The sequence below is a fragment of the Gavia stellata genome, chromosome 9 (assembly GCF_030936135.1).
Source record: "Gavia stellata isolate bGavSte3 chromosome 9, bGavSte3.hap2, whole genome shotgun sequence".
Lineage (NCBI taxonomy): Eukaryota > Metazoa > Chordata > Aves > Gaviiformes > Gaviidae > Gavia > Gavia stellata.
In genome coordinates this window covers 8,446,747-8,470,768 of record NC_082602.1, presented here as the reverse complement: position 1 = coordinate 8,470,768, position 24,022 = coordinate 8,446,747, and the positions used below count along the sequence as shown (strand labels likewise).

At 42.3% G+C, this 24,022-nt stretch overlaps 1 protein-coding gene across 2 annotated transcripts in view; it reads left to right on the top strand.

The window, feature by feature from the left end:
• The window catches only part of PHYHIPL (phytanoyl-CoA 2-hydroxylase interacting protein like), a 57,511-nt gene that overhangs the window by 6,361 nt on the left and 27,128 nt on the right, over window positions 1–24,022 (top strand). Inside the window, exon 1 of one of the 2 annotated variants that reach the window (XM_059821467.1) lies at window positions 15,704–15,809. The exons of the other annotated variant lie outside the window; for it this stretch is intronic. Coding sequence (XP_059677450.1) covers window positions 15,704–15,809 — 106 coding nt within the window. Of the gene's footprint in view, window positions 1–15,703; window positions 15,810–24,022 lie in introns of those variants that run through there. 2 annotated transcript variants of the gene reach the window in all.

Genomic DNA, 24,022 nt, shown 5'->3' with positions numbered 1-24,022 from the left:
ATTCAGAATTCAGTGCCTGGATGCATTTCATCTTCAGAACGAAAGCGTTGCCACCCTGTGCAACCTTTCAAAAGACATTGGTGCCTTAGGCTTACGTACCTAATGTCACAGTGAATGAAGAGATCGAGACCGCCAACTTACTGCTCATGATGGAAAACAACACAGCAAGTGGAAGGAGGAGGAGCACTGTAAGAATATTATAAAAATTGCAGAGATTGTTACTAGAAAAGATATCTTTGAGCAGAAAGTTAGCTTCTTGAAATTCCCCATGTCTCTGTGTTTCTCAGTGTGACGATAGTAAAATGCTTTAAAAACTTTTTTTTTTGCTATCAGTGTCTGCCCCACAAAGAACACTTGTTTTAGAAATTTCAGTAGAGTACGTGTTTGCACACTGTGGGTTACCAGCTCTCCAGAACTGTCTCAAGGAGTCTGTCTAAAGTATGTAAAGTATGATGGACTTGGTTGCATATATAGCACCAGCGAGACACACAAACAGATTCACTTGCTGGGCATAGGACAGCAAAGCAGGAGACTCGCAGCACTGGTGTGTGCAACAATAGGACTGAGGAACACAGCCAGAGAGCTCAGTAGGGCTAACGTCATCAGCCACTGTGGTAACACGTCTACTCGCATTTAGTAATTCAGTAGTAAACATGTGAAAGTCTCATTTTCTTAATTGACTGAATCTAGTCAGATGTTCAATGTGTCATCACTGTTCTTCCCCAATGAAACCAGAACATGCAGTATATCTTCCCTTAGTTTTGGGGGTTTTTTCTCCTTCCTTTCCCTCTTTTTGGACATTCTCTCTACCATATATTTCAGAGCTATTCTACAGGCCTTAAGAGAAGACAGGTGCAAGTACTGTGTTTGGATTTGTTCTGCCTGTGATATTTCATTGTAAATGGAGACAATGTTAGGAGCCTTAACCTTTTTTTCCTCGAGTTTGGCCTTGATCTTACTACCAAGAAAATGCACATCAACCAATGTTTTGCATTTTGAGGAAAAAATGCAAACAGAAAAAATTTGACAAGTTTTTGATAAAATATGCTTGTTTGGGCTGTGTTTTTCCATTTGATAGGCTGATAAAATCCAGCATGAAAAACATTTTAATGTTAACTACTTTCAGAATTACAGCTTTTTGAACAGAAAAAAACCCAGATATGAGCCCATTTGTTTATAACTAGTCTAGCGACAGGGCAGAGGTGAAATTTCCTTAGTTGCTTCTATCTTTAAGAATCCAGTCTTTACCAATGCATTATTCCAAATCCTTCACTGAATAATTTGCACAATGATTTCAGTTCCTGTAAGTCTCATCATGAGCAAATTCGTTCATTAGAATGTATATGATAGACAAACATAGAAAGAACTGAACACAGCTGAACTGGACTCATAAAAAAAACTTGAGCAAATGCTGGCAGGTTTTTTTGCAGTATTTTCTCAGCTCTGTTAAGAACCAATTCAAATCTCATCTAAAAGCAGTGAAAAACTTCTATCACTTACTGAGTTTTGTAAATCTATGAGCCTTCTATACCTCATGCTCCGAAATACAGGCAGGACAGACTTTAGCCTGATTTTGACCCTTTTTCTGTAGTTATGAAACTTGTTGAGGTATTCTCACATTACTACAAACAGCCTCCACCCATGAACATTGATAATATCTCTGGTATGTTCAGGTCTTGCATGTGTTGGCTTTTTGCCATTTTATCTGAGCACAATGTTCTTAAAGCTTGCAGTATGACATATGATATAGCAAAGGAAGATAAAGAAAGGAACAGAGCAAGCTGTAATAAATATGAATGAAAAGGGCAAAAGAGCCTCTCCGCATTTTTCCATCCATTCTGCTACTCTTGCTTCTTTTCCTGTCTCTTTATCTTTTCTTTTATGTTCTCCTCTCTCTGCCATCAAGATTTTAAACATTTTAAGTCATTCCCTCTGTCTTTCTCTACTACGCGCATAAGTTATGAGCAATAATGAATGAATGCGCTCTTCCTTAGGAGCAACAAGCAATACCCTTACTGCAGGAGCTGCTGACACAGCACACAGGGAGACTGTGAACAGAGTAGCATGGCATGGTTTCATAAATCAGCATGCAAAAAATGTTAGACATCATGTGTCACCACGTGGTAGCTGGTTAGGAAGAACAACATGTTTTTCTCCAGCCTAAACCTACCCCAGGAACAACCCATTGCAATCTAGGCTCGAGTTTTTGGAGCTTTTTATTCAGTTTTGTTTTGGTTTTACTTAGGATTAAAACGCACTTGCTTAGTTACCTCTCATTTTATTCACTGATCATCTGATTAGCTAAATACCAGGTAGTGGATTATCACACAGGATTCTGTGGTGAGGTGCAACTCTTACTTAAGTTTCTTGTGTATATTTAAAAGAGGTTGAATTTTATTTCTGTTGGCTTTTTATTAGCTTTGGATATTCAGAAAAGACTTTCAAGATGGCAATACCTGTGTTGAGCTCCAGACCCCCTGCTGTTTTGCCGTTCAAATTCTGGTCTTTACATGTTTTCTTTCTCAGTTCTTACATAAGGAGATTACATAAGACGACTGTAATCTCCAAAATCATTTACCATATTAAACAGCAACTACCATCAATGGATCTTTATCAGCTGCCTGGAGCAGAAAGGAGACATGTGGCTGTACATTTGGAAGCCGGTTGTTTACAGTACTCATCAATGCTTGCTGCCAATCATGGGCGGATGTCATCAACAGTCATTACACAGCTCTGAAAATAGAATCCAACTTGACCTGGACAGGTCCTCAAACAATTTACAAACTGCCTCTGAATGATGGAAATGTGTGGAGTCCATTCTCTCCACTAGCCTCCTGCCACTCGGGGATCCTGCAGACCCAGAGCTAGGGCAGCATGAGGAGGGGGTACTCAGTTGAGGTGTACATGTCAGGTACTCAGTTGGGAGGTACGTGTCAAGCTGACGTCTCCTCACGCCTAAGAGTTACGAATTCTCTGTGTGTCCCTGATCTGTCCTCGTGGAGAGGAGCATGACCAGCATGTGCCCACTGATCCCTGCAGCAGTGCTGTGTCCTCTCTGGAAATGACAAGTTATATTTGCCACTTGTTCTTCCTTTTTCTCTTTCCCCCAAAAACCACTGGCAAGCAAAGAGAGTGAGCAGGAAAAAGCCCTTTGGGGAGGAGAAGGGCAAAGAGGTTTTGAGAGCTCCTTTGCTGTGTGTGTGCTTCTTTGGCTGTCCCAGCCACTGTGCTGTGCCCCAGGAAGGGATGAAACAGCATCAGAGAGCAGAGGGGCTCCTGTGCCTCCATCTTGCCCACTTTCCCAAACCATGTGAACTTGGCATTAAGAGCTGGTGTCGTGGCTCTGACAGCACTCCTGCAATTGCTGTGCTGTGTGGAAGGGGACAACCCGCCACGGTCTCATATTCATACGTTTTCCCAAATCTGGCTTCTTCTGCTTAGCTCCCACGAGAGGATAGAGAGTACAGAGAGCGGCTTCCTTTCCCCTTCCTTCCCCCGCCCTCACACAAGGCTGGAGAGGAACACTGCCTTCTCCTTTTCTTTGAGAAGTGCTGGCGAGCACAGGCTGTTACAGTCCACCACATACAGTGCCTTGGCATCAGAAGCCATCAGCTGCTCCCATGCTCCTGTTTGCTTGCTGGCGTGTGGCAGAGGGCATGAGAGAAAGGGAAGCAATGCTATAGTTCTGAAATGAGTCATAGCAACAGTTGTGTGCCCACAGCTCCAGCCCAGCCTGCCAGTGCCTTTCTGCTCTTTAGTTAGCAGGTAGAACATTACAAGTGACTTGCACTTAGTTGCTCCCCTGTGCAAACCCCTCTGATCTCCAGCAGGCCTGGAAGACATGATTTAAGGCTGTAAGAAATATGTCGCTTAGCCTTTGGAAGTGCACAGCTAGCGTTCATGTGGTAATGTTATCTTTGAAATACAAGAGTGCTTTGTAAAGGCTACCAATACTGCTAAATGTAATGACAGGAAAAATTAATTTTTAAGATACGTCTCCGCCAGAACAATATTCTGATTGTCAGAAATAGCCAACAGTCCTCCCACAAAGGAAGAGGGCTGGATATCTTTTTATTATTTGCTTCTCCTCTTTTACCATCTCTAGAAGGGTGCATGCAGAGGGGCTTTCTACCTGTTTGTCCACTTTCCCAAGACAAGGAGGACACCACAGCAATAATCTTTTGGTGACAAAAATGTTGGACTAAATCAAAGTTTGTTATGAGCTATATAGCAGAACATACTGTTATGCTTTATCTGTGCAGGGAGTGATCTCTTTATTTAACAGCAGTTGCAGCAACAGGAAAGTTTCTGACTACAGTTGTTTTTGTGCTTTTCAGAGCATTGTCCTTCTCCCTTTTGGTTGTTCTTGAAGTTGTGACATGAGATCAGGGAAGCTTAAGAGCTTAAGTGACTTCTTAGCATACCATCATTTCAAATGAATAAGCGTTCATGAAGACAGCCTGCAGGAAGGGAATTGATGGACGATTTGAATGCCCTGACTTTATAATTCATACAAAACTCTCTCAGCAGGAGTTTGCCCAGTGCTGAAAAATTTGCCTTAGGGTTCAGATGGATCAAGCACTAATAAGACTCCATGGCTAGTTGAGGAGGGGAGGAAGAGGAGAAAACAATTTAAAAGCAATGAAAGAAGATACCCACGATCATTGTTGTAGCAAAGCTTTTGCTCCCACAGCCTGGGGAACCACCACATAATAGGTTAGAGAACTGACCCTGCTCTCAGTTGCCAGCCTTGCAGCTGCACGTGGGATTGCAGTCTCGGTTCGGGAACAACTGGTTGAAGGAGAGGCAGCTGCCCGCTCTGCTCAGCTGTGTTTTGAGATGTGCAATTTTCTGTTGAGGTCAGTGAGAGTTTGGCAGTCTAAGGAGTTCAGACCACCATCCCTAGAGAGAGTGGGAAAATCCAAAATGGGAAACTAGGGATAAGAACATACGTTCTCTCTAAAACTGGTTGCATGATCTATTTCAGTCTGAATACATTTGTCCATAATGTGTTTTTCCCAGCAAGATACAGGAAGGAGGTTTTACTCCAAGATGAATTCACAGTTTGCATAAAGCTTGCATAATATTTCCATTTAGACAGTACTGTCAGGCAGTCATTTTAATGAGTGCTGAAAACCCCAAACCAACTGTAGTCTAATCCCACTGCTTGCTTCTATTTCTGTATTGACACTCCTGTCACCTCCCAGGCATTTGCCTTCTGCAACAAAAGAAGCGCACATTGGGAGTGAGCATCTTTGCCCAAACTGTCTGCTATTTAATAATGCTTGCTGATAACAACTGTTCTCATAAGTTCTAGATGGCATGGTTTCAACTGCTGAAGCACTGTGCACCAAAATAAAACCAAGACCCAGATAGCTTGGTTTTCCCCATGTTAGCCATCATGTTCACTGCATATTTTTTAGATGATTTTTTGCAAGTTTTAATTAAGAAGGTGACCTGGTGAGAGGACTGGGGGGACCAACCTCTGCTTTCACGGCTGGGCTTCCCAATGTGTGTCTCATTTGTCAATAAGCATCCCTTATCCCTCCTAAGCATGGGAAGAAGCCCTGAAAACATCTTGGAGCCACCTTCCTGTATTTTCTCCCTGAATTATTTGCTGTCACGTTTTTATCAGACATCACTGCTCCTGTGCTGGAAGCAGGCAGGTTTGCTTGCAATTCAGGTAGAGGCCAGTCATGTGCATTTTTGGCGTTTGTGATAGCCCTGTTATTAAATCCTGAGGGCGTAAGACTTAGTGGACAGGCTATAGATAGCCTATGGGTCTGATAGCTGCTAATCTCATTAACCCTCGGACTTAGCTTGATTTATACTTCATTTGCTCCCCATAGTTTATAGTGGTATATTACTCAGCTTCAAGAAAGAACAAAACCGCAGGGTAGATGATAAAAAAGTGGTCATGGAGTGCTTTTGCTCAGGCCTCAAACTCTTCTGCAGAGAATGAAGGATTTGGATATAATTTAGTGCCACTGGCACTCATTTCTATTGCGCTATTAGGCAAATGTGAATAGTCCTTGGTCAGTGCTAAAGAATTTCAGTTTTCCATCTCTGCTTAGGCTCACTCTGTGCCATATCTGCCTTTTCTGAATAACTTTGCTTGAATAAATTTTATGAATGTAAACACACATGTAGTGATAAGTTTCTAGAGTTCTTATTATAAATGAACATTTGGCTCTGCTCCAAAAATATACACAGGTTTCAGTACTGTCTTAATACCAGTGCTAATTCATTCCTGGCAGGAGCTGTTTAGTGGTACACAGAAACTAGGAGGGTTTTGTGCTCGTTTTTTGTATGGCATTAGCTATATCACCTTAGACGCGTGTATAATTAGGCTGGTGCAACCTCTAAATTAATTTGATGGTGCTACAGCTATAAAATATGTTTAAAAGGGTAGTGACTGTTCTAAAAATTTAAGGAAATAAACTGTAGCAGTGTAGTTATTGCCCACACAAAACAGTAGGACTAATCTAGATGACTAGCATTTAAAGTTCAAAACTCTGTACAGCTCCACCTTACACCATTACTTTTGTTGCTCTGCTGTACCTGCTATTGTGAAACTTTTCTGTCACTTATATACACAAATTTGTATTTCCACAGCATGTCAAAGAATATGTTATGAGACTGATAAAATCCATGAGAACAGCTTTCTTGTCTAGTGGCAGCTACTGTAAATAGTTACGCTAAGAACAAGAAACCAGAAAATGTAATTTCGCTAAATAAAACCAACCACTTCAACACAGAAAGCAATTTTTTGCTTTTTTGCAATTCTCTACCTCGTTTGCCCTCCCTGCCCCAGAAATGACCAGGTGGATGTCATGTAGTCAAAACTAAAAAAGTACTGTCAGCGGCTAAATTGATTTATGTGACGATATATTAATCAGAAGCTGGCATTGAGACAGATGGGAGTAGATAAGGTTAGACTAAAAATGGAGAAAAATAAGAACAGAGAGAATTAAGAAGAAGAAAAATATTGGTATTAAAAGGAAAAAATAGAGAAATAACTCTAGTAAATTTGGTAAAAACTCATGTGAGATATCAGGTTAGCAGTTAGCATGGAAGAAAAAGAGGAAATCAGAGAAAAAGAATTTACAGATGATGGGCTTTTGATGTGAGTTCAGTAGCTCACAGATAAGCAGTGATCAGACAAGTCTGAAAACAGACCCGTGTTCCATCACACAGGAGCCACTGTCAGACCTCTGTCATTAGGCAACAGCTGTGCCTGCATAAATGACTACTTGTTCTGCTTTGCAGCCAGCCCTCTCTCTGTGAGCGTGTCGTGTAGATTAAGCCCCTTGAACTTTGGACAAGGAGGTGAGGGGCTAGTGTTAGCCTAGGGGAGAGAGTTTTGCCATATTTGTTTGCTGTTCTCATTTCTCATTCCAGAATATATTGCAGATTTTCAGAGATGCTGTTGCAAACACATATAAAAATAATTTGGGGGGCATTCATAAAGACTAGATTTAGCCTCAGGATGCTTTTCCCCCCCAGCTTCCTGTAGAATAAAGAGAAAGCATTTCCTCTGGGGCAACCCAGAGCACCTACAATGAGCTCCCATTGAGACGCTCTGCTGAGGATTTTACCACTCCCCACTGGCTGTGGAAAGATCCTAAGGCTCCTTAGGCTAAAGGTGGCGTTTGCAACCATCCTCCTGTGCAGCCTGGTTTAAGAACCAGGGGCAGTTGAATCAGTCACTAAGAGATTTTGGAGTCAGTTCTATGATTTTCAAGGCTCACAGAATGCCACAATTCCTCCACTGACTATAAGCACTCCGGAGCACTGTGTACGTACAGCAACTGGAAATCTGTAAGGATTGCTAGACTATTAATAAATAACATACTGCAGGGCTGCCATATATTCAGAACACAAGTAACGGTGATAGGACATCATTTAGAGCAGAACATGGTTTAATTAAAAAGCTTGTGGATATTATTAACAAAACAGTGCTATAAACTAACAGTCATTTTATTGTCTGTGCGTGTACTCTCTCTAGCTAATCTGCCTGTATGTGGCTGCTAAGTGGGCATACATTCCTACCAGAGCAAAACCAAGTAAAACACAGCTCTTAATTGCTGTTTCTAATGTATTGCCTTGTGAAATTCTAATTGTGGAACACATATTTAAATAATCATAGATCTGAAAGACAGTGTAAGAGCTTGTAGTAACTGACTATGAGTCAAGTGACTGAAATTTAAGACCAGTCTCACTACACATCCAGGCTCTGAGCCAAGGAGAGGGAATGTCTGGGTGTTCCTCCTCTCGTTCATTTAACATAATTTTCTTCTGTTTCCTTAGCAGTTAATTAGCTGTGTTCATGTTAGCACTGGGGGATAAGACAATGGTGTCTTTCCTGTCTTGCCACATCACCTCAGTCATAGCAGATCTTGACGGTACAAAAGCTAGCAGGCAGCAGCATGAATCTAGAATGATCATCTCTGTGTTCATACAAAAAGCTTAAAGCTCTGTGGTTATAAGAAAACTAGATCAGTAGATGGCGTTGAGGAACTAGTCACTTAGACCTTCTTTATTAACTTTCACTGAACTGTACCTCCTTCTTGGCTGTCTTTGAAGAGTTTTGACGTCATCCAACGAAAGGATGTAGTATTATGAGGAAAATCTAATTCGCAGGATCAGTCGAGAGAGTTTAAGAAAAGCCTTTGTGGAAAGGGGAAGGGCAGTAGGAAAGACTCAAACAGATACTGTAATGGAAAGCCAGCAGAAATGTGTCTTGTTCCAAAGAAAATGGGAATCACTGAAGAGAAAATGGGTCACTGTGGGCTTACTTAAGCAAGTAAAAATAAAATATGAACTGCACTGGAAACAGAAAACTGGAGGGCCACCAAAACAGGCTTTTATATTCCAAGTTTAGTGCCCATGAGAAAACCAGGGACAGCATGAGGATACACTGAAACAGTTGCCAAGAGATTAAATATGAAGAGACTGTGTTATAAGTCCTGAAGGCACAATAGCGCAAAATGACTTGACCAAGAACATACTAATTGTAATTAATTTGTAATAAGGAGATAAATTTTGAGACCAGCTCTTATTCCCACTAAAAATAATGTGAATTTGCCATGAAGTTTACTGGGAAGGGGATTAAACTTTGAATAATGGCTTGGTTCAGAAATCATTGATGTAATTGTGAACTGCTGGGAAAAAGTAACCAAGAAATACATATCGAAATATCATCACTTGAACAAATGCATCTGAGGTGTCCCTTTGGTTATTTATAGAACTTATGGAACAACTAGTTGCTAAAAAAATCCACAGAGAATTGAGGAAGTATCAGGAGACTAATAAAGTGTCAGCATTAAAAATTGAATTAAGGGTAACTATGGAAACTATTGTCTTATAGGCATGGCTCCAAATTGAAATAAATACTATAAATATTAAAGTAGAAGGGGAAAATGTATTCATATGGAGGTGAATAGTATAATGAGACCCAGATATGACACAGGTGTACTACAGCAAACTAAGCCAGACAAATTAGAATGTTTATCCCTCCACTTCTTTTTAAGATGAAGCCAGAAGATTAGTAGAATACAGAATAGCATCAAGACTTTATAAAGGCATTTGATGCTCTGCCACATAATATCTTAAGGAAATTACCGAAACAAGTCAGCTTGGGCTAAAATTCACCTAAAGGTATCACAGGCTGGCCACTGAACTTTAGACAGAAAGTAAATCTGAATAGCAGTCAGCATTGTCAAGCATAAGCAGCCAGCAGCATCCTTTAAAGGTCAAGATACAGTCCAATATCTGGAGGATAAAGCAATAATTAAATGTGAAAATGATACTAAAGTAGGAAGAATGATTAACAGCACAGAGGAGGAAATACAGAGGGTTCTAGTTGTTCTCTAGGGATACTATGGATCTAATAAAGTGAGGCTAAACTTAAAAGCAAATTAATAAATGATAATGCTAAGCATTAACAGTACTTTGTGTCCATTAGGCACCAAATAAATTTTATGAAGCTACAAATACATTATTTTTGTCTATGAAAGAATTTGTCTTTCTCAAATGCTTATTCAGGCTTTATAAAGCTGATCAGAAAACTGAAATTCAGAAAGCAGCAGCATAAATAGCATTAATAAAATTACAGTTTGCTTGATATCTTCCTGTTTACCTGAGGGGAACATTTCCTTTTAATTGTTTACGTTGCTCAGAGTAGGTTGGGAGTTGTGCACCCAGATGATACAGTTGGAGGGTTCCATACTCTGAAGTGTTCATTATGAATGAGGACAGCGTGGTGGTGGGTAGTAGGGAATGAAGGCTTAGATATCAGGGCATTTCCTTGATTGTGCTGGGTCAGACCAAAGACCTACCTAGCCCAGTATAGTCTCTTTAGCAGTGGCTGAAAATGGATGTTTACAGAAGATGAAAAGCAGGACAAGCAGATGTAACAGTCTTCAGTAACTCTTGCCCAGACTCTTTACTTTCCAGCTTAAGGCCTCTGAATCACTTGTGGGTTTAGTAACTCTAAAGGATTTCTTTTCCATGGACTATTTCAGCCTCTCCTTGAACCAATGCAAAGTTTTAGCATCAACACTGTCCTTTGGCCTTACAACTCTAAAATAAGTTGCGTGAAGTACCACCTCCTCCTGTTTGTTTTGAAGCTGGTTGCTATTAACTGCATTTGATACCCTCTCACTCTTGTACTGGGAGACTTGGAGAACAGTCAGACTTTGGCTACCCTGCTTGTGCTACTTGTGCTTTAGTGAATCTCTATCACATATTCCCTTGGTTGCCTTTTTCACAGGCTGACTGTCTTTTTATCTGAGTAGTGGACTAGCTTTTCCCCATACAGAAGCCATTTTCACATCTTACAATACAAAAAAACCTACAGATTCATGAGTAGGTCCCCTGGCACCCGAAGTCACAAGATTACCTCAGAATTGTATCTTTGATGATTTAAAGTACGCTTTATGGCCTCGCAAGAAAAGCCTGAATGCATGAGCTGAATGCAATTGCAGAAATGAATCCTTCCTAACAGGGAAGGAGAGACATTTTGAGATGTATGAACTACTGCATGCATCCCACCGGATAGTTCCCAGCAGGGAAGGAGAGACATTTTGAGATGTATGAACAACTGCATGCATCCCACTGGATAGTTCCCAGCAATAGTGAGGGCTTCCCAGCATTGTGAGCAACATCAAAGCAGAAAACAGCTCCCTCTTCAAGAGAGCTGCAGCCTCACTGCTGGACTTAGTGACAGGGTGCATGGCTGCGGTTGTTACCTTTGTAGAGAGTGGGAGAAAGAGGGAGAGAGACTCACTCCACGGCTAAGACTAAGCACTGCTGCTCTGCCTTGGATTTTCCTAGAGAAAAAAGGGGGACCTGTGCCATCATCATCCTTGTTTGAGCATTTGAGGAGGCTCTTGTTTTGCTGTCTGAGAAAAAACAAAGAGGTTCCCAGTGACATACCACGTCTAGTGCTCTAAATTGTCATACATCAGTGTCTGTCTCCGTGTAGAAAAGGAAGCTGTGTCGCACTGCACATTAACTGTACATAGTCACAGCTTTCACTTAGGGTCTTAAATCTTTTTTTGTCTTTCTGTCACCAGTGTGTGGATTTTACTTCAGTCCTGTGGTATTTCAAGAATATCTTGCAGACAATCCTTTGCAAGTATGTGCCTTTGCACGCTTGAAACACTGAGACACGTCCACTAAAGACAAAGAATGACTGTGAAATTGGAAAGCATTTTTTCCCATGAAACTTCAGGAGTTAGTTGCTAAGCTTAGTCAATGCTCCTTTTAGGACTGACCCAAAATGCTGGATACTGGTTTTGACCCTTCCGTTTATCTGTCCTTTAATGTTTTGCTTTTCTCCTTTCCTGAAAACTATGTCTGTAGCTTTTCTGCCTTCTGCTTGCACAGTCCACTGAGCAATAACACAAGTCTTTTTTATTCCCAAGTGGGAAGGAAGAGCTGAGCTCTGAGTCTTGCTGAAGTCTGAGAAAGGAGGTTTCTTTTCTAACTTGCAAATAAAAACCTGCTAGTGTGAAATACAAAAGTGTTTTCAAATAGGAAGAACAGGGTTGCCTTACAGCTCTGTGCTGTACTCTGCTGCAGAACAGTTTTCCCAAAATGGAGTGCAGCACAAGCGGGACAGAACTTTGTAATGGTGTCTGGGTTGGTTTGTGGGGAGGAAAGGAGCACACAGCACCTTTTCCTCTCACTTGTATGGCTTGAATGAGGTTGTGGCTTTTAGGAAAGAAGCCACTGACCTCACTGGCTGCCTGCCTGCCTGCCTGTCTGTTGTAGAGTGGTTGCCCTGCAGCAAGATCTTGGTGACCTACCTGGGGGGCTGTGAATGCCAGGCTAAGGCATTGTTGAACCTAGCCAGGCAAGAGGCGTGTGTCACAGCTCACGTTTGCTGGCACATGTATTGTGCTAGAAAATGCTGCTTCTCTCGCCTTATGTGAGGTTGCAATAATAGCAGACCCACTCTTGTTGAACTACAGAAACTGGTAATACTCTATTTAATGTTGAAAGTGCAAAAGGCTGCTGTTGTGGCAAATTCTTTGCAAGCTTTTGCAGTTCTAAGCACATGACACCGTTGTCTCTAATGTTGTGCTGCCATTGGCAGACTTCCCATTACATAACGTTGACCCATATTTGTGATATGTGACATTTTTTGCTTAACACTGTCAGGGATAATCTGTCACAGAATCAGCTTTCTGATTACACGCTGAGACTCTGTCATCCTTTAGCACAAACATAACTTGTGCTTCAGACAATGCCATTCCTTGTTAAGACAGGCAGAGTACAGTTTTTTCAGGTAAGAAAAACACCAAAAGAGTATCATGCTTTAAGACTGAAATACCTAGGACTAAATTCACTGCAGACTGATTGCACAGAATCACATCTGGGAGTAATTTGAGCTTTAAAAAATGTTGAGCCCTAGCCCAGGTGATGGGAGTAGCAATTGGCTGAAGAGGAAGCATGAAGTCTGAAGTGTGACTCTGCAAAACGCTGTCTCAGGCAGGTCCAGCTTGTTTCATGCTTCAGAAAGGCGGATCTGTGGAAAAGGTTTCTCTGCTCTACTCTTCCACTGAAGTCTGCTAGTGTTTGTAGACTAACCAGTCGTCTTCCAAAAAAAGAAAAGTGTAATGGTGTGGGGAGATAAATAGATATAGCTCAGCCAGGGGTTATTGCTAAAAGGCAGCTGAGAAATGAGGGGCCTTGGAGGAACAAGAACCACCCCCAAAGCTGTCTGCTTTCAAAGAGCTATGCAAAATCCATCTGTTCTTAAGAATTTGATTTCTGTTGCATAGAATAGAAAGTAGAGGAGAGAAAGGTATATAAAATAGAGGCAGAGAGAATAAAATGGGAATTCTCTCAGTATTCAAGAACAGGGTCTGCTTCAAATGGACTTTATATAATGTTGTAGCAAAGAAGTAGTAAGATTGTGTGAGCTGCTGAAGCGTCTGCCACATTGTGGAAAGGAATGTATGTGGAACATAAGGCCGAGAGACTAAATACACCATCTTCAGAGAAAGAAATTTTCCAGCCTTACGTAGGAGATGACTGTGTGCTAAGAATGGTTGCAATATCAAGGAGAAAGGTTTTGCTTCTCTGCAAGGAATGAATGCTTGTCAGAGCCAAAATTAAAACCTGATGAATGCAGTCTCACCCACTTTCATTTCTTCCCTCTCAGACTCCTCATTTGTCCTCATTCGGTCTGTGCATTCATTCATATATTCCTCTCCCTTCCCACCTCCCCATTGACTCACACTCTCCTTCCCTATTTGTTATTGCTTCCTTTTCATTTTCTCTTCCTTTAGGTTTCCTTCCCACTCATTCCATTTCTCCTCTGCCTGACCCCTCTGTGCACATTTTCCTTCACGGTGAAAAAACAGCAGAGAGACAAAGAGGAGGAAAAAATAGAAGATGAGCAAGGAAAGGAGGGGGCGAAGAGGAGACAGTGCAGGAAGGGTGCTCAGCGTTGCGCTTTCTCCCCAAGCTACAGTACAGATCTTTGAAGGTGCCGTAGGAGTCAGGACTCCTATTCCTTTCTCCCAGGCAGCAGCACTTGGCAGTGGCTTTGTGAAAGGTACCGCCAGAGCTCGTTTCCTCAGATCCTAGTCCCTAGAAACCATCATAAAGAATAGAATAATCCCAAAATCCAGCGGGCAGCCACCCATGAGTGACAAACATTTGGCTGTGTGGACCTTGCTCTACCACACCAGATGAGCGAGGACATGGTAGGAGACTGGGTGGCTCCTGGGACTCCAAAATGGGAAATGGGAGCTTTAGGAGTACGTTGGACTTGCTGGCATGCAGTGCTGACCAAGATAGGTCACTGCCTCAAGCTTGTCTGGGGCCAGTGTGCAATGTACTGGTGTTTCTCAAAGCAGCTGGTGCTGATGTCTCAAAATGGACTGCCAAATGTTGCCAGTTTCAGTTTAGTGAAACAACAGAGGTGCCAGCAATGCTTATTGTGATGTGCGGTAGGAAATAGGTTGGCACCCCTTTATCTATAGACTGGTGATCTCACCGAGCACAATGAGCTTGATCCCAAAGTCGACCTGTAACCTGGAGCAAATGCTGCACTCCTGCAGCCCACGAGGCTGCTCCTTCGAGGCCCAGAGGCTGCTCCTTCGTCCAGCCTGCGGACCTGTGCTGAGGAGGGAGCCGAGCTGCCACACCCACTGATGGTGCAGCGCTGCACAAGCTTTTATTCTTCTATTGCTCTTTATTTAAATTTTCTCCCTTTCTGGCCCCGTTCTTGTTCCTGAAACCGTTAACTGAGATGGAATTGCATTTCCCTGATAAAAAAAAAAAAAACAACTTTTCTTTCTTCAAATTCTTGCATAACTGAAGGATCAAAGGGAATGCACGCAGCCCGTGCCGTTTAGTGTGATCTATGTGCAGTGGTTGTGGCATACTGTGTGCTCAGGGAAGGGAAAATCAATAGCCGTGGGTTGCTGGGGTTTTTCGTGGATGCTTCTCTCCTCAGGTGGAAAGAACACCTCGAAATAAAACGCACAACGGCGCCAAGGGCCGAGCAGGACAGCTGTGGGCAGCTGCGCCCGAAGTCGGGCGGGTGAAGCCCAGACCGGCTGTTCGCAGGGATGGTGCCCAGCGGTGCCTAAACCGGCGGGTTTTAACCCCCCTGAGCTCCGGTGCGCCCCGCGCAGGCCGCGGCCGGGCGGCAGGGCTGCGCCTCGGGAGACGTCCGGGCCCGGCCGAGGGGCCCGCCTGCCGCCGGCCCTTACTACCGGTCGGCGCGTGCCCGGGGGGCCGCGGGCTGCGAGGGGCAGCGCGGCGGCGGGGAAGGGCCGGGGAGGGGCCAGGTCAGGCGGCTGGCGGGGCCGGGGAAGGGCCGGGCGAGGCTGCCGGCGGCGGGCAGGGGGAGGTCGGCGGGCCGCGGCGCCGCTCCCCGCCGCCGTTACGTAAGGAGGGGTGGGGGAGGGGAGCGGGCCGAGCCTCCGTTTTGGCGCGGCGGCCCCTTTAAACGCGGAGCCTGGGGTGCGATCAGTGCGCGCCTCTCTGCTGCCCCCTCACCGCCTCGCTGCAGTGACAAATCCGCTCCCCGCCCGCCTCCGCCGAGCCCAGCCGAGCCGGGCGGCGCCGGGAAGCGCTGCCGCGCGGCTCTGCACCGCCCGCCCGCCGCGGAGCCGGCCAGCCCCAGCCCCAGCCCCAGCCCCCGGCGGCGCGACAGCAGGGAGCGGCGAGGGGCGCGATGGAGGCTCCGCGCCTGGCGCACACCATGAGCAGCCCTACTAGCCCCTGCGAGGAGGTGATCAAGAACCTGAGCCTGGAGGCGATTCAGCTCTGCGATAGGGACGGTAAGTCCGGGCTCGACACGGCTAATCCCTGCAGACGCAAGATGCTGCTGCCCTCATGGATGCTAATGCAAATTAATCCCCGCGGCGTATGGTCCTTTGTTATCCCCCATGCATTTGTAGGTGCAAGTGTTCCCCACCCCTCCCGCCGCCGCCACCCTCCTGCTGTTGAGAACAAAAGAAAAAAAGAGAAGGTTGCACCTTGCTGGAGGGAAGGGAGGGAAACCCGCCGCTCCCTAAGCCATCCCTTGCGTTGCAGTGTGTTTACCCCTGGGCGAGCCTGCTGCACAGCCCTGCCCCTGCCAGGAATGGACGCTGGGGTTTATTCTGGGAGAAGCAATGAGGAGAACTAGAGCAGGCGCTGCAGAGTCCAGATCTGGAGACCGGGTAGTGGCCTTGGTGGGTTTTTTGTTATCCGTGATCTCCAAACTCCTTTGTGTTGTAGGGCAGCTCCTGCGCTTAAAATGCACAGACGAATCTGAGGGCTGGCGTGGGCTAGCGGCGAAACTTGTTGCCGGTCGCTTGTGCGAGCGGTAAGGCAGGGAGTGGTCCGGCACGGGGGCTCGCAAGAGAGGGCTCGGGGGGAGGCGGCGGGGCCGGCGGTTCAGCACCGCGGACAGCACCGCGGCGGGCGCGGGGTGCGCCGTGCCGTGCCGTGCCGTGCCGGGCGGCCGCACAGCCGGGGGAGACCGCAGTGCCCTGGAGGCAGCAGTAGTCCTTCCCCTGGAAGGCAGAGCTAGACCGTCGAACAGATGAAGTTTGGTTTTAGAGTTGTAGGTGCAGATATTAAAGATTTATCTGTGTCGAAGCAACCAGATAAATGTAAGGTGGTGATGAGGGACAGCCAAAACAAATTTACGTGCTTAAAACAACACTGAAAGCTGGCTATGGTGGAAGAGAGTAGTGTCGTTTATGCACAATTATGACGGACAAAACTGAGCAGAGAAACTGATAGTCAAACAATGAAATAATATTTTCTTGTGGCATATAATTTGTGTTCATATACCAGATTATTCTCATCTTCTCATTTGACATTGAATTATCAAAAATAACTTCTCATTTTTTGATGCAGAAGGTGCTTTGGGTGTGCAATATATGTCATCTGGTAAATATACTAAGGAATGGAGATGCTGTGTCAGTGAATGGTACAGCTGAATTAATAAAACTATTTCCTTGTTGTGAGTGTATTTTTGGAGCATAACTGTTATAGGAGGAGGTTATAGAAAGAGGCAGTCCAGTTTTCTGAGTTATTTTTTTACAAATTAGTTGTGATGAAATACTTCACCTTTTTGACCTAGGCAGACTTAATATTTTAGATGCTGGATTTTTGTAAGCTCTTTATTTTTCTTGAAATAGTCAAGAAATTGACGAGGCATTGAAAAGTCTTTTCAGTATGTTATAGCTGCATTGGAAATTCCTTTTATTTTTTTATGTTTGAATTAAGATATAATATGCACTTCCATCCACTCATGCCTAACTCACTGCCTAGATAAACTGAACTATGTTTATAGTAGTGGAGGCTAGACCATTCTTTTCTTAAAACACTTTTCACCTGTATTTCTTTTTATTAATACTAGAGAGAAATGAAAATAGATAAATTATGCAATCCTTCATATTTGTCTACCCCAAGTAATTGTAGTGAAGTACTCAGTGTTAATCATTGCAGACTCTATTTGGCTCAACATGCTGTAGTTAAGGACTGCTTGATTTCTATGGAATAGTGTCATACAGACAAACAAATGGAAAAATGTTGTATTTTTAATTTTAATTCCCTTTTGAATAGTCTTCACTGGAGAACAACAACTTTCCAGTAGATCTGGTTTTGCAAACTAATCTTCATCAAGTAATCCACTATCATACAGGGTCATTGCTTTCTATGATATGGTTGAATGGTTGAGTTTCTGAAGGAGGCACCTATATTGGGCATGTAAAATATGCAACTCAGTGCCTAATTTGGCACAAGATTGCACTTGAGCATACTTCAGTATTTCCTACAGGTGGCACTTATGTATCAAAAAGCTTGTTTTAATGGGAACATAAAAACAAGCAAGCAAAGGCTAGGGCATTAATCTTCCTAGGTAAGCGTGCAAATGTATATGCAACATCTTTAGATCCCTAATTGTATGCATGGGTTTAGTTAGTGCATTTATGTTATAAATACTTACAATTTATTTTAGGGTATCTTTTTTGTAAAAGATGTAGTTCTTAAGGTTATATATTGGCATCACTGAGGTTAATCAAGGTTTTGTGATAAGTATCAATATATATTACCCATAGTGAATTAAAAATATGCTAGATTTTCATATTTTGAAAATGTCCTTGATCTCTAAGCTGTAGTAACTGTAAAAGCAATCAATGAAATGGTAACATTACATATCCAACTATGATAAATTCTGCAGCAGACTTAGTTTGGAATTGCAGACAATGCTGCAGTATAAACATAAGCAATAATGGAATATTTATGCAGATAAAATATTTTACTTGTTTTCTAAGATGAGGGAATTAATATTGAAACATTTTGTATTCGGAAAACTGGGTTATACCTCCTATGGAGGTACATGCAGGAGCCAGAAATCCAGGAATTGGACTCAGCGATTAATAATATCACAACAATTCATATCTTTTTTTGATTTTTTTTTCCTGGTTTTTTTCAGTATTTTTTGCAAGCATTGTCATCTCTCTTAATGAATCAAGACCATTTAGAAAACTGACAAATGTCAACTAAATGAAAACAAATTTATGCATTTTGGAGATTTGTTTTTTTTAAAAGAAAAACATCTGTTAAGATTTGATTTAAAGTGAATGCAACATTAGAAAGCCAATTATTAGCTCTTATTTTCAGCATTCTCTGTTATTTACAAATGCATCTTGCATTATTTTTTCTTATTGTTTAAGGTGTCTACTGGCACAGCTTAGTATTAGTCTATTGCACAGTCTAACATGTTGTTCCTTAGAACTCTTCTGAGCTCACTATGTGTATAGGAAAAAGTGTATAATTTGTTATTTTCCTTTGCCATATTTGAACATTGCATCCACATTTCTGTAAACTTAGGCCAGGAAAGAATGTTTAATCTGTGCTAAAAATTCTGGTGACCTTTTTATAAAATTTGTATTAGCCCTATCCAGGGATTAAACCTTTAGTAGATGGATGCCCTTTGTGTCACGAGCAGGCCAATTCTATGACAATATATCTAACTTTGGAAAATCATAAGCCTTTGAAAGAACTGTGCTTTTCACAGACTTGGTAGAACAGTCTTGGATTTCAGCAGCTGAATTTCCTGAAGCTCCACATTGTGGTTGTGCAGCACTCCCCCTACGGATACTGCATTTCGGCTGCCAGAGTGGGAGCAGTGACGTTGTCATCTACTTCCTGTGCTCTTGCAGTTGACATAGACAGCTGGAAAGCTGAAGGCACCTATCAGAATGCAGAAAGGAGAAAAGAAGAGCAAGAAACCTTCAACAAGGATGTTGGAACTTGGGAGACATGGACTGGGGAGAAGAGCGAGAGAACTGGCCCAGAAGGTACATGGGCTTGGTGCTAATAGAGACTGAGGCAGTGACTGCTCAGGGGTGGAAGAACAGGAAAGACTGAGAAGCTGGGGATGTTTGTGAGGATTAGATTAAATGGGAAGGCAGAAGTGGGCAAAATGACCCTGAATGAGAATAGGAAAAGAAGACGAAGAAGAAAGGGAGGTAATCCAAGTTCGGGCAGGGTACCTAGGGAAGTAAAACTGGGAAAAAAGATGAGGGGTTGTTTGCCCAGGTTAGATTAATTGGATGAATGTGGATGGAATGAGAATTGGGAATCTGTGAAGAGTAAACGTGGAGACCTGTCTGCAAAGAAGAGACAGAAAGTACAAGAATATGGAGGGGGGAACTGGGCAGTTTGGATCACAGAGGATAGGAGTAAAGGGATGGAACTAGGACTAGGAACTAGAACTAGGAACTAGCTGAGCAAAGAGGCTGGGACTGAAAGGACTTCTTAGGAGTGAAGAACAGGACTTTTGAAGTATGACTGGGGAGTAGAAGAATGGATGGGATAGGAACAAGTTCAAGGAACAGGGCAGAAGTGGCAATGTTTTGGTGTAACAGCCAGAGAAAAGTCAGCGTGTACCAGCATGTACCACCTTCCAAAGCCGCACACAACCCCAGGATACCAAATTGTCCTTGTTCATTTGCCAGCAAAGAGGTCTAAAATCCACTGGCAAAGCGTGACATCCATTTTCAGTGCTTATCTGTGTGAAGGATGGCAGTCTGGTACGGCTGATGGTTGGCTCATTAGTGCAAATGGTGGCATCTGTGCCTGTTGCTGTGCACTTAAATGTTCCAGCACTGCAGGTTACCCCTGTGAGAATTGATATGAAGCCACAAGTAGATTTTTAATATTTTTTTTTAGTTGCCATTTTGTAAAACCTAAGAAATTGCAGACATATAATAGGTTATTAAGGTTACAGAGTTGAACACTCAAAGCTAGAAAATGGTGAAGTTCAATCCTCTGTGTAGAACCCGCATGGTGTCGGGATGTTTAGTGTTGTGCAGTGAATACTGGGGATGTTGAATGGCATGTTGTAAACAAGGTGGGGGAAGAAAGAATGGAGAGAGAAGTTTAGTTCTAACCTGGAGTCTATTCCAGACTTTCTGCATGGAACTGAGCAAGAGCTACCTACTTTTCAAAGGGGTTTGTTACTTGTGTTTCTCCTTTTCCGGGTGCTTGATCCTGGTACCATGGTGTCAAGACTTCGGGGTACTGAGAGTTAACAGCTACAGCTGACTTCAGTGAGAGTAGGACTTTGAACATACAAAGCATAGTGCTAAATGCTTTGAGAAGAGAGATGTTAACCACCTTAAATAGGCATTGAAAAGTAGTACCCATCTTTTAACTTCTCTGTGCCTCAGTTTTCCATGTGTAAAACGGAAGCAGTATTATTGCCTCCTTCAGAGAGATGTCTTCAGAATAAACTAATGAATGTTTGTTAAGCAGCCAGGCACTGTAGTAGCCTGGAAAACCCATGAGGTGCCTATAAAAACCCATGATGAAATTAATAATTTCTTCTTCAGAGCAGAATATGAAAAATGTGTGGCAAATAAGTCCTGGGACTACATACTGACAATAGCAAATAGCTGTTACAAGAAAAATAGTTCATTATATACGCACTATTCATTATGTATGCTGAATGAGTCAGAATTTATGTGGAAAAAATAGTATGTAATCATGTAGTTAAAGACTATATCATAATCTGAACAAACAAAGGGGCCAATTTAAGGTTATTCAAGTATTCTTCGTTCTGATATTTTCTACCTGTTGATGGCTTAAACTATACAGTCTCACTAAAAGGCTTTTAAAGTTTTTTTTTCTGTGTTCACTTCATATACGTGAAGGTAGTATTAGGGTATCAGGCTCAGAACCAGAACTGGTGTCTTGGCCAGTTTCAGTTGCGTATTACCTTGCAAACACTTGACACCATCAAAATTGTTTAGTCTAACAAGCTTGTATAAAAGCATTACATCATACAAGCTAAGATGACATTTCTGTCTTATGTAAACAACTTGCATCTTTGGCTTTCCGTGTTATTTGAGCATGTCTCATGTTTTCTTATTTATTTCAGAAGTTTATTATTATGCTGGATTTATTGGAGCATTCTGAAAGAAATTTGTAGAGTTTATAAATGGGAGGTTTCATGGCCATATCATGTACACATTTGCCTTTCAAACAGAAGGCATAAAGTGGCATCATCCAGTCTCTGGATGCGTTCTTCAAATCCATTTTTTGACATTGTGGAGCAGTATCACTGCTATTTCTGAAATATTCTGAAATATTATCCTATAAGTGTCAGAGATGAGGAAAAATTGAATTTCTAGGTAGAATCCCACACAAAGGACAACTGAGAGATCCAAATTTTGCAGTAATTCTTAGTGACCTGAATGGTTGGACTTGCATGCTTGTTTGGTTTTTTTTAAACTATGAGAGTTCTGAGCACAGGAATAAACAATGCATATTTTCATATCCAGCATAATAGAGAGGTGCTTCTAACTGTGATATTTTGATAGAACACAAATTTTAATTTTTAGAGTTATTTTCCTTCCTTATTCCTCCCTCCTCATCTCCTTTTAGAGCTTTATGCCTCTCAAATCTGTGTAATTGATTGCTAACTATTTTGACTGGCAATGACGAAGTTATATATTATTAGCTATTTAAGTCTTGCCTGGTATTCTGTTTGTGCCCCTATTGATTCAATTATTCTTCAGTGAAACTTTTCTGGAGCCTTTATAAAGCAGCTGAAATGCTTGATGTGTAATTATGCCAGATTCACATACAGAAGCACTGTTCTCTCCCAGTGCTATACGCTGATATTGCTAGGTTGAAACTCAAATACATAATGTGGGGTTTGTAGTTAATTTCTACTCATTTTTGTAATTAAGGCTTTTTAAACATCACTGTCTCCCATGTATGTCCTTTCTTCTTTGTGTTTGTTTCAGACTATAGTTCCTAGGCACATTCTTTTATTTATTCTGTAACAGAAGCCATTTTAACATTTTCTGCCTATGTTTCTAAGCCATCTTGTGCTTGCAGCTCCTTCTATTTTAATGTTGTCTGCAATACAGAAATGCGATCTGTCTTTCTGGATCATTCATAAAGATGCTTATTTAGCCTGGAACTAGCCACAGGCTCTATGGTAGCCCAGGAGACACCTGAACTCCTTAGCTGTTTTGGCATCTATCAATCTTATCTCTGCCAGCCAATGTTCAGCTCTGCAGATCAGTAGTTCTTAGTAAGTACAATGGCAGGAGGAATCATGTAGGGAAGAGAAATTCTACTCCCTCCAGCATCTGAGAAGCAGGAATGTCAAGCCAACCCCTCACCTAAAATTTGATGTATCTTCTGCAAATCTCAAAGGCAAAACCTTTTTTTTTCTTGACTAAGAGTTAAGCCATTAGTATCCTCTTCATTTGTTTCATCTTCCATTTTAAACGACATGTAGCAATTTTCTTCTCAGCCTACTTATTTGATGGCTCTACCACTTCTGGTAACCTGTGTTCTGAGCTCACTTCTCCGAATTCGCTATTTACCCTACAGTTATGCCTCTATAATCTAGATCAGAGTCTGCCCTACAGGCCACTTCAGCTTTTACAGCAGCTTTCCAGTGAGGTCCCTGGTCCCAGAGCCATAGCTTCTAGAACATGCAGAATATGCTTTTGTCATGTTAGGTGGAGGGAGGAGAGACTATATCACATTCTTACTTAGAGCTCTCTAGTATTTCACCATTCATTTTTGAATGGGTTCCAGTCAGGCATTGTGTTCAATGGTCTCCAAAGGCTTGCTGAAGCTTATCTTCCTGACCTTGGGTTTTCCTTCTGGGACTTCTCTGCCTCATTAATTTTCCATTTTTTTCCTCCAAAATCCAGAAGGATCCCTTCATTTACCCATTCCTTGTAATTTCCTCTACCTTTTATTATTCATGGCCTCTATGTAGCAGGTTTGGAGGCCCCAGCTTTTCTGAATAAGGTAGTTTTCAGTTCCCTTTGTGCTGCTGAAGTAGTGCCGGCATCTTTAACCACAATTGAGGAGGTAATCTTTAAAAGTCCTTACAGTCTGGTTTTGTTTTCCTTGGTCCACTTGGTACAGTAGGTACCAAGTAGATACAGTAGGTACCAAGTAGGTACAGTAGGTGCTGCCAGCATGCATGGCCTTTTGTGCTTAATGTGACCTGGAAGGCTATATTTAAATCTGACTGAACACAGCCCAGAATCATCCACTAAGTTTTCTTTTCTCTTTTGATAGAAGTTTTAAGCATTTTACTTGCAGGCTAATTTCTTCAAAAATTTATAAACATGTCTGAAAAAATAGTACCAACATTGCCAATACATGATACATGTATAAAATATGTCACTGCTATAAGAAAGTATGAACAAATACAATGCTTATGATGGTGGAACTAAAGAAGGCTCTGTTCCAGGATCACTTCCTGTGGTTTCCACACTAGGTTTTGTTACACAGTGGAGCATCCTTTATTTGACCTTGAAAATGTTTCCTTCAGCACAGAAGGTTTGGTTAGAATTCGTTGTAGCGTTTGTAGCTGGATCAGTTTTCACAGCGGTGTTTGTAGTTGAATCATTAATCAATTTTATTTTATTGTTTTCACAGAGTGTTCTTGTTTTATTTATGCTTGAATGAACAAGCTGTTTTGCATGGATGTTTTCAAAAGCAATGATTAGCT